Source organism: Marmota monax, unplaced genomic scaffold (assembly GCF_021218885.2).
Source record: "Marmota monax isolate L192 unplaced genomic scaffold, Marmota_monax_Labrador192_F-V1.1 WCK01_AAM20220418_F8-fsc00024, whole genome shotgun sequence".
NCBI classification, from domain to species: domain Eukaryota; kingdom Metazoa; phylum Chordata; class Mammalia; order Rodentia; family Sciuridae; genus Marmota; species Marmota monax.
Window position 1 is genome coordinate 24,825,583 of NW_026695224.1, and position 12,360 is coordinate 24,837,942.

Sequence of the window (12,360 nt, forward strand, 5' to 3'; positions counted from 1 at the left end):
GGTAGGAGATCTTTAGGTCACTAGGTTGTGAACCAGAAGGGGATTATGAGACCCTGGACTCCTCCTTGCTCTTTTTCCTTCCAGGCTTACAATGTAAGCAGTTTTGCTCTGCCACATGATTCCACAACAATATGCTGCCTCACCACAAGCCCAAATCAATGGGGCCAACCAATTACAGACTAGAACTTATAAAAGGACAACAACCCAATTTAAAAAATGGCCAATAGACGTGAATAGACATTAAGAAAAATAGCCAAAAAACATGAAAATATGCTTGCTATTAGTCATCAGAAACATACAAATATAAATCATGATACACTTCACACTCAGCAAGATGGCTAGACTCAAAAGTCATAATGCAAGTGTGTGTTTGCAAGAATATGGAGAAATTGGAACCCTCATACCTTGGCTAGTAGAAATGTAAAATAGTTCAGCCACTTTGAAAAGCCATTTGGCAGTTCCTCAAAAAGTTTTTAAAAGAGTTTTCATATTACCTACCAATTCCACTTTTGCATTTCAGAGAAAAATAAAAAACCTATGTCCACACAAAAATTCATGTCAATGTTTATAGCAGTGGCCTTCTCTTAAAGAAGTTAAGGGAAGTGGGGGGGTGGGGGGCGAAGTTCCTGTTAGGAGAAAGTCTGGAGATTATCTAAATCTAGGGCAATTCAGGAGTTAGGGACTACATATGAGACCCAGGTGGAACCATGACAGGCAGAGACATAAAGGAGAAGTATTCCAAGTGCAAGTGCAGAGATTTAAAATAAACAAATAATAATAAGGAATGCAGGAAGATTAAGTCTGCTGGAAAAGGTATATAAAAATGCCAAAAGATAAGACAATAGCTATGAATAAATACTAAAAGCTGTTGCAAAAGAGCAAGTTCACTTAAAGAGTAACAGTTTTATCTTTTTTTTTTAATCAAGAGGGCTACACTAGTTTCATTGTGAACAACCAAGAGTAATAATCAGGACATGAACAACTTCAATGTCTTAAAAACTTATAGCTGGGTGCAGTGGTACACATTTGTAATCCCAGGTACGGAGGAAGCCAAAGCAGGAGAATCACAACCTCAGCAACTTGGCAAGACCTTGTCTTAAAATAAAAATATAAAGAGCTAGAAATGTAGCTCTGTGGTACAGAGTCCCTGAGTTCCCAGGGGGGAAAAAAAGCTTAAAAAAATAAAAATTAAAAATTAAAAACCCTGAGAAAGTCAAATTGACCAGGTTATTTTCTATCTTAATAAGAATAGAATATATTTGACTCTTAAAAGTCAATGCTGTTGGGCTGCGGTTGTAGCTCATTGGTAGAGTGCTTGCCTAACACCCCTGAGGCACTGGGTTCGATCCTAGCACACTAAAAAACAAAACAAACTTAATAAACAAAATAAAGGTATTGTGTCTATCTACAACTAAAAAAAAGTCAATGCTGTAAGAACAATAGCTTCCAAATTGCTTGCAAAAGGCCTAAATAACTTACACTGAGTTCAAACTTTCAGATATAATACTGCAAATGACAAGAGTCCAAAATAGTTAACAATAATCGGACCCTGCTGGGGTTGTGGCTTAGTGGTAGAGTGTTTCCCAAGCATGTGAGACATTGGGTTCGATCCTCAGCACCACATAAAAACAAAGAAAGAAGAAATAAATAAAGAAAGAAAGTCTAAAAAAAATAAACTAATCCAATGGCATTGCCTGTCCCTTTTGCTGGAAAACAAAAATCTTAATCTGAAGACTGGACAGTAGCGCTAAGTATTATAACTTGGCCCTGAAAGTTTAAACAGAAGCTAAAACTCCCAACATTGACACTTGGCTTCCAGGTACTTAAATTCTGAGCCAAAAGAAGGTTTCACTTGCAACACACTAGTCTCACGGTGAAGAGCTGGCTCTCTGCCATCTCTTCACAACTTCCTCCAACACCAGCAAAAAGGCTTTCTGCTAGGCTGGGGCTATAAACCAGTGGTACAGCAATCGCCTAGCACATGTGAGACACTGTGTTCAATCCTCAGCACCACATAAAAATAAATAAATAAATAAAAGTATTGGGTCCATCTACAATTAAAAATATTTAAAACAACAACAACAAAAAAAATGCTTTCTGCTGGCCTCCAAACCTGGAATGCACTCACCTCAGGGTATTGGTGGAGATGGCCACAATGCCCTCAGGACACTGTTCAGAGGCAAAACCAGATGCAAATTCCAGGGTCTCATAAGACAGGGGAGTGAGATGAAAGCGAGACTGGTAAGAATAGCTTAACCAAGAGCGGCTTGACATGGCCAATACCTGAGGAGAGAAAAACATTTTCATTGAGCTTGGGAAAAATTCACACATGGTAGGCTGACCAAATATCCTAACCTAAATTTCAGCCCACAGAATATTGAGACCTAAAAGGAAATTTTTTAAAAAGGAAGTAGAAATGATGCTATATGATAAATCCATGGGCTACCAGCTGCATGACCTAAGCTAATTATTACTACATCTCACTGAGCCTGTTTTCATAGGAATAGGAATACTATTATAGTTTAAAAAAAAAAAAAGTAATTCTTAACAGTGTTGGGATTGAACCCAGAGCCTCATCCATGCAAGGCAAGCACTCTTCCACTGAGCTACATCCCCAGCCCCAGCTGTAAGAATAAAATGAGATAACATTTAAGAACTGGCAGAGCGGGCTGGGGATGTGGCTCAAGCGGTAGCGCGCTCGCTTGGCATGTGTGCGGCCTGGGTTCGATCCTCAGCACCACATACAAACGAAGATGTTGTGTCTGCCGAAAAGTCAAAAATAAATATTAAAAAATTCTCTCTCTTAAAAAAAAAAAAAAAAAAGAACTGGCAGAGCTTCAGCAAACTACTACTCTTAACTACAAAGGATACATTTTCCAATCTCTTTAACATTAGGTAGTAAATCATGCTACTATGAGCCTGGGGTAAATTAGACAATTCATGGCTAATGGTGACATGGGTGGGAGGTTTCCAACTATCCCCAGCCAAGGGCAAAAGGGATCAATATTCCAATTTCCCTAAAACCAGATGCCATAGTGCCATGGAATCCCTGTTAGGAAGTTCTAGGTTAAGGGTCCCAAGAATTTTTACATCAATTTTTACATCTAATCAAGATAGAATTGATATCATATCAATTATATACTGGTGAATTAGTGAAAGAGGGATTTTTTTTTCAGCTGGTGTCACTAATAACATCTGTATATGCTGCCTGCCCCACTTTATTACTTACTGCCTCCTGGCCTTGCATCCGGACTCGGAAGAGTTTCACAGGACGGGACCCCAGGTACCTAGTGCGAGTATCAGACAGGTCTCCAGTGACAGGGTCTAGGACAGTTCTCAGCAGCACACCGTTCTAATCAAAAGAAGGAGTGGGTGAGCCTACTTACAATGCAAGCTTATCAGATATGATGAGGAAATCTCCCTCTTAGCTACTTTCAGAGCAGACAAAAGGAAAATGGCTTAGTGGTTTAAAAAAAAAAAAAACAAACCTAAGCATCAGTCATTCATTATTCTTTCAATAAATCACTCATTCAAATAAAATCTACTAAATGAAAAATATACTTATTCTTCACTATATACCCTGTACTTTTTTTTTTTTAAATCGTGAATGTTAAAATCTCTTTTATAATTTTAAAATAGATCCAGAGTTTAAAAATCCCAGGCCCACGGAGTATGGTCTTTATACACCATTTTCTCTAAAATGAACAAGGTTCCTAAAAGAAATGACTGATTCAAGACTGGGGCAAGAATGTTCCAGATGCGTGTGGGACATCTTATTGTGCAAGAAGGCAAAACAGTGGGGTCGTGTTAAAAGAACAAAGGAAAAAACTTCAAAGGGGAACTTCCAGTTGTCTAAAATTAGACAATTTAACAACAAAACGATAGCATAGTTTGAAGAACAAATATACAAATATACAAATATATACAAATATACAAAATCACGTTACTTTAAAAAGGAAAAACCAGAATACCCACTTCATCAGTCCCCTCTGGAGACAGACTGTTATGGCCCTAACTCCTTAACTCTGGATACAAATGAACAAAGAGAAAAAATAAAGTACTGATCTTTTCCTGCATAGACTACATTTAGGATAAGCAAATGAATCTCATTTTGTCTTTAGAGAAGAATTCCATCCAATTAAATACAGAAAGAAATTAGAAAATCATTTTCCAACCCCCCAACGAAATAATCAATATAGGCAATATGTATCAATAACTATTAAGTTTAAAAGCTAAAGGGAAGCTTTAAAACATAATACAAACATTTCAACATCAATAGAATTGGGACAACTAGATATTCCTGTATCTAATGTGATGCAATAGGAAATAAATAGCACCATTGCTGAACTATTCTTATCACCTCAAATTAAATCTGAATTAAACAAATATTGTTATCTGTACTAGCCAGTCCTACAGCCATTAAACATCAAAAGTGTGGCTAGTCAGAACTGATATACGCTGTTAAGTTTAAAGTATCAAATACCAGAGTGCTTGCCTCCCATGCACAAGGCCATGGGTTCAATCCCTAGCACCACAAAAACAAAAACAAAAACAAACAAACAAACAAAAAGGACTGGAGATGTGGCTTACTGGTTAACTGCCATTACCTCTAAATTAAATCCCCAATACAAAAAAAAAAAAAAAAAAAAAGTATCAAATACCAGATTTCAAAAGACTTAGTTCAGGGGTCGGGGTTGTGGCTTGGCACTGGGTTCAATCCTTAGCACCACATAAAAATAAAGGTTAAAAAAAAAAAAAAGTAAATTCTACAAGAAATATTATCTGGTCTCTTAAAAAAAAGAATGGGGGTGGGACAGTTATTATGAGACGTTAAAAGACAGGAAACAGCTGGGTGTGGTGGCATGTCTGTAATCCCAGAAACTTGGGAGGCTGAGGTAGGAGGATCATGAGTTCAAAGCCAGCCTCAGCAATTTAGCACAGCCCTAACAACTTAGTGGGACCCTCTCAAAACAAAAAATTTTAAAAGGTGGAGGTGCTAGGGTTGTGGTTCAGTGGCAAAGTGCCCCTTGATGTAATCCCAGGTACTGGAAAAAAAAAAAGACAGAAAGCAAATGCAAATTATGAACTGTTCTATTGAAATCTTGAGTAGATCCAATTATATGGCCACTCTTTTATGGCAAAAACTATAACAGAGACAAAGTATCACATGATAGTAAGGAATACAAGATTTTTGCTGGGTGTGAGAATATTAGTGCTTTAAGAAAACATCTGTTAAAGGTACTTTCATCAAGTATTTGAAAATGAAAAATGACTCATTATCTTGGATTTGTTTTAAAATACTCCAGGAAAAAGAGGGAAAGGAGGCGTATTACACTAGTCTTAAGTTCTGTTTATGCTTGAAAACTTCTAAAAAAAAAAAAAAGTAAATTTAAGGGGCTGGGATTGTGGCTCATCGATACAGTGCTCGCCTAGCATGTGTGAGATACTGGGTTCCATCCTCAGCACCACAAATTAAATAAAATAAAGGTACTGTGTCCAACAATAGCTTAAATTTTTTTTTTTTTAAGTAAATTGAAAAAGCAAAAATACGGGCTGGGGCTGAGCGTAGAGTACTCACCTAGCACATGCAAGGACCTAGGGGTTCAAGCCTTAGCACCATATGTAAATAAATAAAATAAAGGTATTGTGTCCAACTACCACTAAAAAATACAAAAAAAAAAAAAAAAAGCAAAAATATGCTCTGTGCAGTGGTGTAAACCTGTAATCTAAGCGGCTCGGGAGGCCAAGGCAGGATGACTGCAACCTCGAGGCCAGCCTCAGCAAAAGCGAGGTGCTAAGCAACTCAGAGAAATCCTGTCTCTAAATAAAATACAAAATAGGGTTGGGGATGTGGCTCAGTGCCCGAGTTCAATCTCTGCTATTAAAAAAAAAAAAAAAAAAAAAAAAGCAAAAATATCTAGGTTAAATTAATTAATGTGTTCATGTAAATAATAGTCAAGGAAAATAAAAAGTACATAATCAAGAGCCCCAACACTCTCGTATCCTTAGGTTCCTACTTTTAATATGACATGAAGAGCTCAGATCCTTTGAGAACAAGGAACATGTAGGGATCCTTTATCGCGAGAGAAGTCAATTAGGAACTCTAAGGTATTGATTTCAAAAAGCTGAATATTGTGGGGACTGCATGTGACTCAAAGATCCCCCCCTGAAGTATGCTGCTATAATAATCAAGAGAAGCAGTAAGTACAGGGCTGGGGGTATAGTTCAGTGGTACAGAGCTTGCCTAGCATGCATGAGGCCTGGGTTCAATCCCTAGCAACACACACACACACACACATCAAAAAAAAAAAAAAAAAGAGAGAGAAGCAGCAAATGTAGATTTTAGGGGCCAGGTGTTCAGATTCCAACCAGAAGATCCTTGAAATTGAGTGTGTCACTCACTGAGGGGTCCAGGGAGATGATTCTGACAGTATTGTCCACCAGTCCCACAGCCAGGAAGCGAGACTGCTGCTCTCCAGGGAGCACATTAGCCAGTTCTGACCCAGAACAGGGAAAGCAAGGTGTTTTTATCAAATGTAAAAATACTTTTTTCCAGAGCTGATATGTTCTAATCAAAGTGCTGAGAAAAGTAGAGCCCAGAACATTGTTCATTTCTCATAAGTTGGCATCTGAAATTCTGGGCACAAAAATGCCTTTATTGGACAAAGGAGTGTGTAAAACCTACATAAGTCCTGACAACAACAACGTCAACCTCTGGATCTCTTACCTGCAGTCCAATGTTTAGGTAGAGGAAGCCAATAGAGCCCCTCTCACCCAGTTCGTCCTGCTTCTCGGTCCCACCCATTTCCACAATACACAAGGACTCAGGCTGAGCTGGGAGAGCTTGCATGCTCAGAGGTTGCAAACAGTCCTGGGGTTGGAGGTAGGGAGGACAGAAAAATCATTCAAAACAGGAAATGACCAATTTGGAAAAAAACATTCAGAAAAATCTAATGCTAGCATTGCAGGAAGAACCTTCTTGTGGGCAGAGAAAACTCCAGGAATGAGAGGATAGTGCATTGTTAATTTTAACTAAATCTCAGAATTAAGTTCTGAAAAATATTGTTTTTCTCCTTTTATCAAAACAGAAAATGTAAGAGCAAATAAGTAATGGGTACCTCTCTGAAAGTTACCTAAGGCCTGGAAGCAAGTAAAATTCCTTCCATATATAGTCTTGGGGTTTGGGGTTTTTAGTACAAAAGAGACTCAAGGATTAGCTAAAAGAAACATTCAGTAGTTTCAGATCAACATTCTCAACCACAGCACAAGACTCCTAAAGTATGCTGCTATGATAATCAAGAGAAGCAGCAGGTACAGGGCTAGGGGTATAGTTCAGTGGTACAGAGCTTGCCTAGCATGCATGAGGCCCTGGGTTCAATCCCCAGCACCACATACACCCCCACCCCCCAAAAAAAGAGTAGCAGCAAATATAGATTTTAGGACCCAGGTGTTCAGATTCCAACCAGAAGATCCTTGAAATTGAGGGTGTCACTCACTGAGGGGTCCAGGGAGATGATTCTGACAGTATTGTCCACCAGTCCCACAGCCAGGAAGCGAGAACGCTGCTCTCCAGGGGGCACATTAGCCAGACTCATGCACACCACATCTGCTGACATCTCCTTCCGTTCAGTGTACTCATTCAGCTGTCCCGACTACATAAGGGAAAACATAGTGTGTTCAGAAGATGTGTCTAGATGCTCCAATTCACACCAAAATCCTCATCCAGGGAAGGAAGACAGGTGTTAGGTTTCTTTCTGGCTCTTCCCACTCCCCTTATATATTCAGTGACCAACAATTTCTCAACCTAAGAACCCAAGACAATATTTAACAAGCTAACAGCAAGCAAAATTAATGTGTCTGAGTAAGAAAAGAAACGAGAACTTTAACAAACTTAATGTGCCACCACAGTCCTCAGGAAACAGAAATAAAAATGTTTAAGCTGTTCATGAAAATACTTTGGGAGAAAGGGAATTCAAATATGATGATTAAAAACAAAAAAATCTCAGGGTGGGGATATAGCTCAGTTGACAGAGTGCTTGCCACACACAAGGCCCTGGGTTCGATCCCAGCACCACTAAATAAATAAATAAATAGAAATCTCAACCACACTAGAAACTCCTTAAGAGCAAGATAGTTTAGTATTGCCAGACTTCCATACAGAAGAGGAAAAGAAAATTTCCCTAATGGATTAAGATGGTAGAAAACAAAGCTCTGCCAAATATTTGTTGGAAAAGTAGGTGTAAAATGCAGAGGGATCAAGTGTTTTACTCCTAGGAGGTAATCTTCCAACTCCAATAGAATCAAACATCAATTTCCTCCTTTTTTCTCCCTTAGAAAGGGCAAGATTGGTTTGTGGACAATTACATTCCCTCATTGTCTTTGTTGTGAATGCACTCTAGATGCCTGGATGACAATTCTCCACTTTACCTCTGGACCATATACTAAGTCCCACATTAATTGTAAAATAACATACGGGATCCATCTCAAAATAGACCAGCTCTCCTCCTGTCAGGGCAATCACCACTTGTCGCTGGTTCACTGCACACTTCACAATTGTTTTCTTTCCAGGGGTCTTCCATTCATTGACTCTCTTATCTGCTCGAATGTGCCGAATACCATCTGGATAAACCTGGAGTCAGGAAAGGAAGGAAACCTGACCTTAGTGATTTGACTCATCACTCAGAATGATCCCTAGACCTGTCAGATCTGTCATCCCTGGTAGATCTAGAGCCACTGCATTTGAGGCACCAACTGGAGTTGGTAAGTCCAGAGAAGGATAACTTTTTAAAGTTTATGTTTTGCAATGTCCACTTTGAAGAAGTTCAAAACTTATCAACAAAATAAGTATTAAAATCTTTAATAGCTGGGAAAAGTGGGGCATGCCTGTAATCTCACTAACTTGGGAGCCTGAGATAAGACCGCAAATTCAAGGCAGTCTCAGCAAATCAGTGAGACTGTCTCAAAAAAAAAAAAAAAAAAAAAAAAGTAGTGGGGAGATGGTTGGGGATGTAGCTCAATGGCAGAGTACCCCTGGATTCGCGTGAAAAAAATAAATGAAAACTTTATAGAGATGGAGCTCTGAAGCAACTATAGAAATGGCAAAGAGGAATATTATGTTTCAAAATTCTCTAAATGAATAGTTAAGTTGGTAAAAATCTGAAAAATCCAATTCTTGGTGTAGTTCTATATTTTGATAAAATAGCAAGCCCCTCCCTAAGGCTTTCGGTGGAGAGAGACCTGAATGCAGCTGCCTATATAGCACAACAAAGGCAAAGAAATGAGAAAACAAGCTAAGCAAGTAAGCTCTGAGAATTCTCACCTGTACCAAGGCATCATCTCCTAACAAGGAGCAGGACAAGGTTGGGGTGGTACCCAGGAACCCAGAGTCAGTCACTTCTTCTACAGTCTCTCCAATAGACAGTACAAGGGTGGCATTCACGAAAGACACAATGATGTAGGCATCAAACTCATCTGGAAAAAGAAAGAAAGGAGTTGGTCAGCTAAGAACTCCTCAGAATTAAAAAGTCAAATGACACATAAGAGTTTTAAGAATTCTTCCAAGGCATTTCTATGTATGGTCAGCATAGACACAAAGCACAAAATGATCCAAAAGATAACTGAGCACCATAGAGGCTACATATAAATGCCTCAATGCGTTGAATACAAATATTTTCCTCAGCATCTTTGAAAATTAATACTCTGAGACATTTTCTAGAGAAATGAGAGAGGACAATGTAAGGGAATCAAAGGCATGAAGAAATCTTTACTACTAGTACTATATATGTCGAGCTACAGCATGTTTTGACAGTTGCCAATAGCTAGAAGAAATATTCCTTAAAACTAGGAAAGATCCCTAACTTTTCCCAGAAGCAGCTAATGTAGGAATATAAGCTCTAATGAATGAAACAGATTACTAAACCTCCATGTGATTAAGTTATTCTAGCACTGGAAATTGAGAGAGTCCTAGTCCCATTGGGAATGATGTAAGAACACCAAATAACCAGGAAATGGGGGAGGGGATATGTTTATATTATCATTCTTTGACCCCTCTGGTTTTTCACTATTTAAAAATACAACCCAGTGATCATGACCAATCCTATTAGGGTTTGTTTTTCAAAATGAAATGTAGTTGGATAAACAAACACTAATGAGATTCTCAAGGAGGTCAGAGACCTGAAGTATACAGGCAACCCCAAAAGTTTCCTCTGCAGATTCCATAGTTAAAGGCCATCTATTTCCCATATTACAACATAAAACAGCTTCTGTGTCTCCCACATCCAACAATGTTTGTGGCATAAAACTTCATAAATGTTGAATAAAGGCACATCTTTTTTTAAAAGAAGAGTTGAGATTAGCAATCAGATGAACAAAGGACAGAACAAGACAAGGGACTAAATCGGACTGGCTATCTCACTCTTAAGAATGGCAGCTATGGGACCTTGTTTGCCTGAGTATTGTAAGAACTCAGTACCATTGGGCTGGCTGATTCCATAACACATTTTTGGTTTTGACTGCTCTAAGTTGAGTTCCAGATAAACTAAAGTTACTAGATTAGTTCAGCAGAATCAGCATTCTTTATAGGAGGGGTCAGGTAAAGATACATCATTTATATAGCCCACAGTAGTGTTCTGACCTATTAGCAGGACATAAAATCAATCTAGGGGCTGGCAAACACCACATTATAACAGAAATAATTTTGAGGCTGCTTCACATTGTAAGGGCAAGTACTTTTTGGCAAAACTTCTGTTTCAGCTAATAACAGTATGTGTACTATAGTAGCTAAAAACCAGGGATCAAAAACCCTTCCCAATGCATGTTTTACTGCCTAGACCAAGAATCCACAGGGTACAGGCTCAATTTCCAAATCATGAATACTAGTGAAGAAGTCACTTGGTTTTTTTGTTGTTGTTGTTTTGTTTTTCCCCATACTGGGGATTGAACCCCAGTATGGGAAAAATTTATATTTCTCATACATGCTAGGCAAGTGCTCTACCACTCAACTACAATGCCACCCCCTATTTAAAATTTTATTTTGAGGAGCTAGGTTGTAGCTCAGTGGTAGAGTGTTTACCACATATAGATAAATTAATAAATAATAAAATGAAAGCCTCATTGACAACTAAAAATAAATAAATAATATTTTTTAAAAACTTATATAATTTTTTTTTTTTTAAATTTTGAGTCAGGGTCTCAATAAGTTGCCCAGGCTGTCTTCAAACTTGCAACCCTCTTGCATCAGTCTCCCAAGTAGCTGGGATTATAGGTGTGTGCCACTGCACACAGCTGATACTTGGTTTTTGGTTATTTTGATATTATTATCAACATATATCAAAAGCTTTGGGAACATCTTATAAAACAGTTTTAAAAGACTAGGCACTATTCATGATCATAAAACGAAAAAGGTTAGAGGTGTTCCTGAAGTAGAGGTCTTAATTGTTTTCAACAAAACCAAACCAATCTCCACATGACTCTAAGCTTGGAAATTTTAATACAGCTCTTAGTTTTGACTGAAAATTTCTGTCATGTAATTACTAAAACATAATATCTTAAAAGCTATGTCAGAGGAAATTAAAGCCAACAACAGGGGGCTCTAACAGGCAATAATTTGCAGTCTTTTGCTTGAACAAAGGGGAAAAAATAGGATTCCAGAAGCTAGACCATACAACTTTTGACTCACATGCAAAAGAATGGGAGGTAAGGAGGAGAAGGCATGCCTGGGTTTGTACTTTTACCTCTAACCAAAGTACCAGATTGCTCGGACTTAAGAAGATGCTCAGTCAATTTAAACAGGGTCATACTTTGGCTTGACAGTTCAGATAGAAAAGCAATGACTAGATGTCTAAAAGATGCTTTTCATCACAAATTTCCTCAAAATATCTATTATCCTGTGAATACCAAGTACACTGTTACTCCTACCCTTTCCAATCTCCAGCTTAGAAAGACCTGCAGCATAGCAGATACTCTTTTATGTCCTAGGGAGATTACAAAGCCAACCTTTTAATTATAAGTTAAATGACTTAGAAACTATAAATATCCACGTTGCCTTTTTCTAGGGGTTTCAAATTTCATGAAGAACGTTATTTCATATCTCAGTGAAGAATGTCCTAGGATATGAAAACATGTCTTTAGGTCTCAGTTCAGTAGGACTTCTATCTTAATACTGCTGAAACATCCTACAGAAGGAAATGCTTCATTCTACTCCCTTGCCTTAAGGATTTAAAGGTTGACAAGCAGTTCACTCTCAAGGATAAAGAGAGAGCCATCCAGATGATTTCAATTTCACTATACTCAAAGTACCTGGTATTTATCTTGTCTTAGCACAGTCCTGAATATACTCTCCAGATCCTAATTTTTCAGTGT

At 38.2% G+C, this 12,360-nt stretch overlaps 1 protein-coding gene across 2 annotated transcripts in view; it reads right to left on the reverse strand.

Annotated features, from left to right (window-relative positions):
* Positions 1–12,360, reverse strand: part of Sf3b3 (splicing factor 3b subunit 3) — a 48,924-nt gene that overhangs the window by 12,551 nt on the left and 24,013 nt on the right. For both annotated transcript variants that reach the window (XM_046434841.2, XM_046434842.2), the window contains exons 12-17: positions 9,320–9,471; positions 8,474–8,629; positions 7,497–7,652; positions 6,728–6,871; positions 3,230–3,352; positions 2,129–2,283 (exon numbers count right to left, since the gene is read on the reverse strand). In XM_046434841.2, coding sequence (XP_046290797.1) covers positions 2,129–2,283; positions 3,230–3,352; positions 6,728–6,871; positions 7,497–7,652; positions 8,474–8,629; positions 9,320–9,471 — 886 coding nt within the window. The remainder of the gene's footprint in view (positions 1–2,128; positions 2,284–3,229; positions 3,353–6,727; positions 6,872–7,496; positions 7,653–8,473; positions 8,630–9,319; positions 9,472–12,360) is intronic.